Source organism: Camellia sinensis, chromosome 13 (assembly GCF_055761805.1).
Source record: "Camellia sinensis isolate YWXY chromosome 13, ASM5576180v1, whole genome shotgun sequence".
In the NCBI taxonomy this organism is placed as follows: Eukaryota; Viridiplantae; Streptophyta; class Magnoliopsida; order Ericales; family Theaceae; genus Camellia; species Camellia sinensis.
The window spans coordinates 49996192-50007147 of NC_138973.1; the positions used below are offsets into that span (position 1 = coordinate 49996192).

Here is a 10956-nt window from a genome sequence, read left to right on the forward strand (position 1 = left end):
TTTATTGAAAACTTTGGGCGACTAAATTTTTAGTCGCCAATAGCTGACTTTCGGCGATTAAAGAAAATCAGTCGCCAATACCTTTCCTTTTGGCGACTAATTGTTTAGTAGCCAATTCAGGACTTTCGGCGACTAAATATTTTTTAGTCGCCAATACCTTCCCCGACGATCTTTCCGCGACCAAGATGGCGACCAAACTATATAGTCGGGAAAATGTTTCGGCGACTAAAAATCTGACTTTTGTCGCCAAAAGTGTAATTTCTTATAGTGAACATAAATATCACATCACATGATAAGTTTTACACTTAAAGCTCATTCTAAAGTTTTAAAATTAAAACTCTCAATTATTTATGCTTAAAAAATTTAACTACAAATGAAAAATATATAGGTAATGATACATACTACTAAAAATAGTATTTTAAAGCACTACTAATGAATTGACACACATTTAAAACAAAAAACACAACAGCACTGTGACAATATATGAGACTCATTATCAAATCATTAATACTACCACTAATTAATGATCTTAAATATTTTTCAAAATATATTACAAGGACATGACCTTAACTCTCAAATATCTCTACCTCACCACACACGCAGACGCACTCACCAAGAGACACGTCACACACATCACATTGTCCTTTTCTTTTTTATTCTCTCACTTTTTTTTATGGGGAATTGCCTCACAAGTTACATGTAAACCACAAATCAGTGAAAAATGTTTAAAAATTTCAACAGCACTGACAAGTGAAAAGTATATTACGAGAACATGACCCTTAAGAGCATCTCCAACGATGAACTTCTTTTTTCACCAAATCTAAGTAAAAAATGACTCAGATCATTTCCAACGGTTCACCAAAGTTGACATCAAATTTAAATTTTGATGAAAAAGTTACTGTTTGGTGCTCCAATGATTGCACCAAATCGATATCAAATTGCGATTTCACCAAACAATTCATCAATGTAACGCCCTTAAAAAAATATAACATTAAACCCATCCATAAAGAGACATGCACTGATACAAAAAAAGATCCACATTCATCTATTCATTAGAGTATTTCATTATAGAAGTATTGCATGTTTATAACAAAAGCAAATGCCCTACGGGCTTACAGCTTTCCAAGTTGACACTTGGTTACAAAAGAGAGTGCTAACTTAATTACACATTAAATCCTTGGCTTGAATCTATATGTAATACAATCAAAGAAAATAAGGCAACAAAAGTATGTCTGCCTCTAGCCTCCCAAGCTATGTCCTCGGAGGTGGCATGCTACCTGTACCTGAAAATGATGTTCCCATATAGGGTGAGCCACAGCCCAGTAGAAATATACTAAACCGACTATGAACAACGCCTAAAAGATTAGCAACTGATAGATGGTCAATACTTACACTTCCATTTACATCTTATTACAATTTCATGACAGTCAAGTCTATGTTATAATTCACTTTCCATTTCTTATTCAACTTTGAGTTTGAAAACAAGGCTCAATACTCTGGCCAAAACATTTGATGAGATTACAGTTCATCACTAGAACACCTTCGAAATTCCAGGTGGATACACATTTTGGTGCTGTATCAAAAACACATAAACTACTTCCATACTTCGCAAACGATGATGATATACATATAGGTGCTATATCAAATCAAACAAACTTTCAATAGATAAACATATGAGCTATATCGATACTTCAACAGATAAGCATATGAGCTATATCAATACTATAACAGATAAGCATATGAGCTATATCAATACTACAACAGATAAGCATATGAGTTATATCAATACTACAACCGATAAGCATATGAGCTATATCAATACTACAACAGATAAGCATATGAGCTATATCAACATTCCAATAGATAAGCATATGAGCTGTATCAACACTTCAACAGATAAGCATATGAGCTATATTTTCACTACAATGGGAGAGCATATGAGCTACATCCCTGGGTCCATCCCCCATCTTCCCTTAATCATTAACCGGTTTAGAGGTACATCCCCCATCTTCCCCTAAACCGTGGAGTACATCCCCCATCTCCTCCCATACACAAGTAATGCATATAAACACAGAATCACATACGCAATCAATCAATACATAAAGTTAATGTATTCTATCAACTGTCTACACATAATGCATATAAACACATTGGCCATATGCACACTCAACCAACACATAAAGTTAATGTATTCTATCAACGGTCATACTCTATGACACATCCAATTGATTAGTTTTAGTTTGCCTAATCACCATGCATTGTCTACAACAATCAACACTACCCTTCACCGGTAGCCCAAAGTAATTATTTCTAAGCAGGAAATAATGCACAAATGGATAATATATCAACATTCCAACTAGATGAGCAATAAAAGACTCGACTACACTCTTTAGTCCCATACATTCCCAATTTCAACATTCTCAATTCAATTCCTCGTTTTCTTCAATTAATTATGTGCGTTAATTAATTAAACCAATTAGGGCAAATTACCATAATTCACAAAACAACCCTAAGGTTCCATTTCCATCTATGTCCCAACATTAATCTCATATCTCTATGCCTAACATGCATATAGGTTTATATGTTTAATCCCTAACTTTTGTAAAATTGCACAAAGGCCCAAACTTTCTCAAAATTACCCAACAACCCCCGACATATCAAAATGCTAAAATTCAAAGACAAAGCTCATAAAGAGGAGTAGGATATTCCTACCTCGAATGATGGGGCTCAACGAAGGAGATGAAGAAACGGAAATGCTCCAAATCCTGAAATTTTCAGATTAAAAGATAGCCCTCTACGATCAACACAACTTTTGTAAAGGCCCAAGGTGAGAAAACAACTCTTACTAGATCAATCCTAAGAGAGAAGTTAGGGTTTTAGAGTGAGGTGCTCTCCAATGGAGGTTTTGAAAAAGTAAGAGAGAGAAAAGAAATCAAAAAGTGATCAAAAAAGTGATTTCACGGACTGATATAAAAACAGGTCCGCTCGAGCGTACAACACCCCGCTCGAGCGTCAGACACAGGTTCACGCTCGAGCGTCCCAAGATCCGCTCGAGCGCCGGATGCACTCTCCCAGAATTTTCTGCAGATGTCCAAAATGCTGAGAGAAGGAAATTCACGCTCGAGCGTCCAAACTGCCGCTCGAGCGGAGAGGCAACAACAAAATCCCACGCAAGCGGAGAGACCATAACCTGGGCAAAATTTCTAAGTTTTAAAACATAACCAACTTATTCCCAACTTGCCCAACACAACCCAAAACTCTAATTAAAAGAGTAAGGGATAGAAATGAGGATAAGACAACAACGAATCTACGGAACCGAGTCCGGATCACAGTTAAACAACAACAGGAAATACCGGGATCGCTATATCAAACTGAGGACAACATACAGATTTCACCAAAACACTGTGTGTGACCGTTGGAGGGAGGAACCGGTCAACCAGCCGGTTGACCAACCGGTCGACCGGTGCACCATTTAAGCCACTAGTTCGTTTGAATCCTCAGCTGGTTGGTTTGAACTGGTTGGTTTGAACTGCTGCCTCGTGTGACCGTTGGAGAGCAACCGGTCAACCACCCGGTCGACCGGCCGGTTGACCAACCAGTCGACTGGGTTGGGCAATTCGACTACAGTGCACAACTAGCAAGAACAGGTTTGAACTGGTTGGTTTCAACTTGTTTGAGCTAGTTTATTTGGACATAGGTTAATTTGTGGCTTATGAATAATTTGAAATGTGATATAAATTTAAATTCCCTATATATTTGACATACATATTTCACAATTAGCCGTTACAATAATTTACCGTTGGATGGACAGAGTATTTTGAAAATTTACCGTTGATGATGTGCTCTATAAAATAGATCTGATTTCTATATCAAGCTGACAGAGTATTTCATTTTCAAAATAGCATTTATATGTTGTGAATTTTTTTTCTTTTGTGTCATTAGATATTTGTTTCCCTTGAAATTTTAATTAATATTATCTGATTAAATTATCTGATTCTGAGTTTGAGCTTTATATCATTACAATATTTTTCAGTAAGTGTATTGTATTTTTTCTAAACTATGGAAGATTTCGAAATGTTTGAGGAATCACAAATGTTTGAGCACAACACTCATATTAATTTTATGTCGGAATCTTCACGAGAACAGAACACGCAGAACAGTGATAATCATTTTATTTCAGAAACTTCTCGTGTTTCTCGTGGTAAAGCATTCACAATTATAGAAGATGAAACTTTATGTAGATCTTGGCTAGTAGTCTCTCAAGATCCCATTACTGGTAATAGTCAGACTATGGCTATATTTTGGGAACGAGTACTTGTTTATTTTAATTCACAATTGAGCAGTGAATCAAATCGAAATCGTATTTCTTTGACTCGTCGTTGGTTTGCCATGCAAAATGCAATTAATAAATTATGTGGTTTTCTTGAACAAATTCAACTGAGGCAACAAAGTGGAACAACTGAGGCAGATATGGTAAAATTTATTTGTGTTATTAAATATCAATTTTCTTTTTTAAATGTATACTTGTTGTTGAAATCTTTGTAATTTTTTTTTGTAGGTCACTGAAGCGAAGCGGATGTATCATGCAATATAGAAAACACACTTCACATTTTATACATGTTGGGAGATTTTGCACCAAAGTTGTAAGTGGGATGAATTTCGATCAAAAAGAAGCACGCAACATGCTGATCCATGTTCAAATCCACCAAGTGAATATGAGGCTTCTCAATCCAACCAGAATAATGTGGTGCACGAACAACCATCTAATACATCAACACGACCAATTGGTCCTAAGGCAGCGAAAGAGAAGTTAAAGAATCAAACAACGCACGATAGTAGATTTGATAAAATGGCTGCCAACCAATCCAAAATTGTTGAAGTGTTATCAACTATCTCCGCTAGAACTATTCAGCGAGATGAACAAAAGGCGATAAATCGTGAGCAGAAGGCTGTAGAGCGTCGAAGAAGGGCCGAAGATAGGGAGGAACAACTAAAACTCCTATCTATGATGAATGAAAGAGAACAACGAAATGAAGATTATAAAATTATGTCAATAGACATGACAATTTTAAATCCTATGCAAAGGGCGTACTACGAAGATCTTCAACGACAGATTTTATTTCGAACAACTAATAGATTGCCTTGAAAGGTTCCGTATTTGTGGGTTTCATCTATTGGTTTTATTATTTAAAAATATTACGTCTAACTTGTATTGGTTAGTTTTATTGGTTTTATGAATTCCCCCGATACGTATTTTTGCCATATTTCAAGTTCAATATCTAATTGTTGCCATGTTTTTTGCATAGGGAGATCTTTGGCCTGTAGTTCAATGTGTTTTTTTTTTAATTAACCTCGTCTTCTTTAAAATGATATTTAAAGTGAAGTCATTAACTACTATAACATGATTTGTACCAGAGGAATCATAACTGGATAATGACCTTTTTGTAGTATTTTCAGGATGTACATAATCATGTCCTTTGTCAACTAGGCATTAAAATGAAAAACTACAATATAAAGTGATAATAACTGCATAGGCCAATGGTCATAACTGAATAGGTTTTAATTAATGTCGTCCTCTTTAACAAATTGACCCAACAAAAGGTTGTTAAAATAACAAAATACAAAACAATACAAATACATAATGTGAAACACATCAACAGTTATTATCTTGTGGTGGTGGTAGAGAAGGGTAGTAGTGATGGTATATGTCATTTACGCGATGCTCAATCCTATCTACACGATGCTCAATGTCCACACGGAAATCACCAAATTGTTGAATTAATGAGTTCTGTGCAGTGGCAAATGTATCAAACTGAGTACCCAACGAGTTGACCTAATTAGCCATTTGATGTTCCCATTGAACGCGTTGATTATAACGTTGTTCTTCCATGGCCAAAAACTCAGTCCAATATTGAGGTTGTTTAGTTGATGGCATCATATTGGCATGAGGATCTTCTGGAGCATCATCTTCTGGGACTTCATCTTCTGAATCTTCTGGAGCATTAACACTTCCCATTAAATTGGAGGCTACACCAGCACGGGTCACTGTATACTGATTAATTGGTGAACGGATTTTGATATCCATTTCATCTACAAGGTGAACCTTAAAATGTTTGAAAATTTTTGTTAAGAGTGCCCCAAACAGTAATGACCGACCCGTGAATTGACCTTGATTTGCCAGTATCATTTCTTTCATAATTATGTAACACAAATCTAACTTCTGACCAACTTCAAAACAGTATAACAAATAGGCATTAAAATATGGGACCACATCATGATGTCCTTTTTTTGGAGTGACATTTTCTACAATCCACCGGTGGAGAATCCGAAAATAAGGTTTTAAATGTCTTGCTTGTAAACTAGTCCCAGTAAATCTGTTTCGACAAATTGTAGTATAGACATTAGTAGCATTACCAACGATATTAGCTAACTCAGCCTCAGTCTGAAAATGAATATTTTCATCACCTAACTCAACTCCAATAATGCTTGCCAAAGTAGGAATATCAAACTGTATATCCTTTCCTTTCACATATGACAAAAGAGTAAAATTTCCATCTTCTTCCTGAGTACCTCTTAGGTGAACATAAAATAGAGATACCAGCCGTGGATATACCTTTTGGGGCAAATTAATTAAGTTTAGCCATCCTATTGCTTCAAGTTTACTAATTAATAGTGCATCATATTGAGATGGAAGATTTACCCTCCTCGCTGTTACAATCGGTCGGCTAGAGAAGTTTGGAAAGGCTAGTGCATGACTTTTACTGAGAAAATCATCAGTAGGATATGACTGAATTTAAGGCAGTTTTTCTTCGCGTCGTGGAGGGTTGGAACTTTCACTAACTTGTGCTCTCGCTCTTTTAGTTCTAGGCATAATGTCAAAATCTGTTGAATTTCAAATGAATATAGTTTTAATATTACAATGCATATTAAAATGGAAAAACATTACCATATTTCAGTATGCATACTAATTACATGTTATTTTCATATTACATGTTTTTTTAATTACCCTAAAAGTCAATAGTGAATATGCTGTATGAATTACAGTTCTGTATGAATGTGTTGCCTTAATATGCTATGAAAGTCAATAGGGAGTTGAAAATTCATACAGCACATTCTCTATTCATTTGCTATTCATTTGCTGTATTACAGTTCTGTGTTGCCTTAAAATCAATAGGGAGTTCATTTTCATATTCTATGTTGACTTTCAACATATTCTCTATTCTGTATGAATTACAGTTCTGTATGAATAATCCTAAAAATCATCATATGCCAGTACCACAGAAAGTTTGATTAAAATACTGAGAAAGTTAAAGTTGAACAATATCAGTAATTGAACATACAATTCTGTTAATTTTTAAAATATTGAACAATTTTATGTTTTAAAATATTGAACATAAAGTTTGATTCAAACATGAATTTCATGCTCTTGAGAAAGTTAAACTTGAACAAATAAAACATAAAATTGAACAAATACAGCATACACACTGAAAAAAAAAAAAAAAAACACAGGGCCGGTTGACCAACCAGTTGACCCATGCCTTTCACCATGCAACATACTACCTCTTGGATGCCGCCTTCTTGTTTTTGTTCCTGCCTTTCTTGATTCAAATGGTTTTCCTTGCTCAGTCTGTGGATTCACACTTACACTACACTGAATATGCAGAGTTTGGGATTAGATTTTGGTTAAGCTGAATTTGAAGGTAGTGGTGGAGGGAATACACTGACTGTGTTCTTAGAGGCAATCTGTGGGCAGAGGTATTCAGTGAAGGTTGTTAATTTTTTGATGGCAGGTTTGTATATAATTTTGAGCTGATATAGAGGCTTCATTCTTGAGGTAGGTGGTGAGGAAATTAATACTCAACAACCGTATGCAGTGTGTAAAATGAGGGATGGTAGATGGAATGCATTCAATGAATGGTAGGTGGTGTGTGTAAAATGAATGGTAGGTGGTTCAAATGTATGTAGTGTGTGCATAAATAATTGAAGACATTATGATTTGTAGGTGGAATGCATTTATCTACTGACTAAATGAATGGCTTATTATGTATTTTTTAACTATGTATGTTGAATGCATTTTAAGTGAGGTAATAAATGAATGGCAAGATCAACATCAGTAAATCAGTGCCACATCAATAAATTTGTATATGCAAAAATAATGATTATGCAGTAATTTAAGAATTGTCGTTGAATTAAGAATACTAATTTAAGACATTATTATTAAATTATAATTATGCAGATCAACATCAGTAAAAGAAGACATTATGATTATGCACTTCAACATCAGTAATTGAAGACATTATGATTATGCACATGAACATCAGTAATTTAATATATTATTATTAAATTATCATTTAAGACATGATTATGAAATGTGCATAAATGGATGTGGTATTATCATTTGTGGCACATCAACACAAAATTTAAGAAAATCATATTAATTTTATGTGAAATTATCATTTATAACTGATTAAGTTATGTATATTATCATTTGTAATTGTCATGAACTGAACACTGCACAATTCTGAATATTAAAGATTGAATATTACAACAGCACATCATCATATAACTTCTGAATTACTTAGTTAATATAGTGCATCATAATGAAGATTACAAACAAGAGAATCTTCCATTCCAAAACTATAAACAAAATTACATGTATTGATGTGGTGAATTTAGTGTTCACCATGAAGATGCCACATAGGTTCTACTAAATCATTACGGAGGGCATGATATGCATCCTTATCTCTAATACCTAAATGACGAGACAAAAATGATTGGAAGTCATTAGTAGGAGTAGAGAAAATTTGCACTGGTGTGTTGGTTGATGAAATATCATAATTGAAATCAAGGTGCTCCTCCCTCTCATCTTCGACAATCATATTATGTAATATGATGCAACTCTTCATTATGTTGGCAAGCATTTTCGAATCCCAATAACGTACAGCACCACTTATAATTGCGAATCGAGATTGAAGGACTTCGAATGCCCGCTCTACATCTTTCCTGGCAGACTCTTGCATCATTGCAAAATGTTGTCTCTTTGCTCCTTGGGGAAAGAAATTGTTTGAACCAATGTTGCCCATTGAGGGTATATACCATCAGCAAGGTAATAACCCATATTGTAACTATGTCCATTAATTGTGTAATGGACAGGGGGAGCTTTACCTTGCGCAAGATTAGAAAACAAAGGCGATCGGTCCAACACATTCAAGTCATTGTGTGAGCCAGGCATTCCAAAAAATGCATTCCAAATCCATAAGTCATAAGATGCTACTGCTTCAAGAATAATGGTTGGCTTTTTTTGATGGCTTACATATTGACCTTGCCATGCCTTTGGACAATTTTTTCACTCCCAATGCATGCAATCTAAACTTCCCAACATGCCAGGAAACCCCCGAACCTCCCCAATAGCAAGTAATCTAGCAATGTCAGTTGGCGTCGGAGATCTCAGATATTCTTCTCCAAAAATTTCAATCACTGAATTACAAAATTGTTGCAAACTTTGAATTGCAGTAGTTTCCCCAATATGAATGTAATCATCAACTGCATCTGCTGCGACACTATATGATAATATTCTCATCGCTGAAGTCATTTTTTGTAAGGGAGATAATCCAAGTACATAAGCTGCATCTTGTTTTTGAGCAAAATATGAATTGTGTGCTTGGATTGCATTCAAAATGCGTAGATACAAAGGACGACGCATTCGAAAACGTCTCCGAAATATTGTAGGTAAATGCACTGGATTTGCAGCAAAATAATCTGCAAACAATCTGTCATGACCCTGCCTTCTATCTCTGTGTATATATCTATGACCTACAACAGAACCACCTATTTTCTTTGAGCTATCACTTGACTTAAGAATCTGAAGCATACTAGTATTATTCTGCTCATAAGCTCCTAAAAGTGTGACGATATATTCATCATCATCAGACTCATCATCAGAGGAAGAGGAAGAAGAAGAGGATGAAAATGAAGTCAATATCATGGATTTGAATTTGAAGGTATTCATTATGCTCTGTTTTGTTTAAATTATGATCATATCAGTTGTGTGGAGTTGTCTAGCATATGGATAATGGGTTTATATGAGAACATAATCCATATGCCAGACATATATGTAATAGAGGGAAACAGAAATAGGAAAAAGAATTGGGAACAGAAATGGAGGGAAACAAAAAGAAAAAGAAAAAAAATTGGCTGACCGGTCGACCCGCTGGTCGACCAACCGGTCGCCCCTTTCCCCGGTTCACAAAGGTGGGTTCAAACAGTTCAAAAGGGTAAAAAAAAAAAATTACACTTACCGGTCAACCAACCGGTTGCCCCACGGATTTGATGCACCGTTGGAGCTAGTGATATCAGATTTGGTGAAATGAACTCTCAAATATCTCTATCTCACGAGACACCCTGACACACTCACCAAGACACACATCACAGGTCTTCTATCTCTGTCTCCACAGCATAGTCCTCCTCTCTCTCTCTCTCTCTCTCTGTCTAGCACACACATCACATCACTCAGTTCGAATTCTGTCTTCTACTCCCTCCTCTTCAAAATAATAGTCTCTTTTAAAAAACTTAGGGTATCTTTAGTTAATTTTTAAAAATTATTTTAAAGAAAGAGTTTAAATTTTTTTTTATTTATGTAGTTTTGTATTTTGAAAGTATTTTTAAAGTTTGAAAGATTGGAATGATTTCATATTTTGTTGTAATTGAGTAGATGTGTGTGAGAGAAAAAGTGATTGAGAATGAGAGAGGAGAGAGAAAAAGTGATTGATTGATGTGTAAGAGAGATAAAATAATTTTAGAAATTGTTTTGGAAAAATTACAAAATAAACAAGTTTTTTAGAAAAAAATTTCCAAAATCACTCTACAAAACAAAACCAAACATACCCTTGATTTTTTTTAATAATACAATAATTATATTTTAAAAATATTAAAATTTTAAAATTATCTTTTGATATT

At 34.9% G+C, this 10956-nt stretch overlaps 1 protein-coding gene across 1 annotated transcript; it reads right to left on the minus strand.

Moving 5' to 3' along the window:
* Positions 1 to 9346: 9346 nt before the first annotated feature.
* On the minus strand, positions 9347 to 10009 carry LOC145805376 (uncharacterized). Its single transcript, XM_082900498.1, has one exon. The coding sequence runs from the start codon at positions 10007 to 10009 to the stop codon at positions 9347 to 9349; it is 663 nt and encodes a 220-aa protein (XP_082756624.1).
* Between the last annotated feature and the right edge of the window lie 947 nt (positions 10010 to 10956).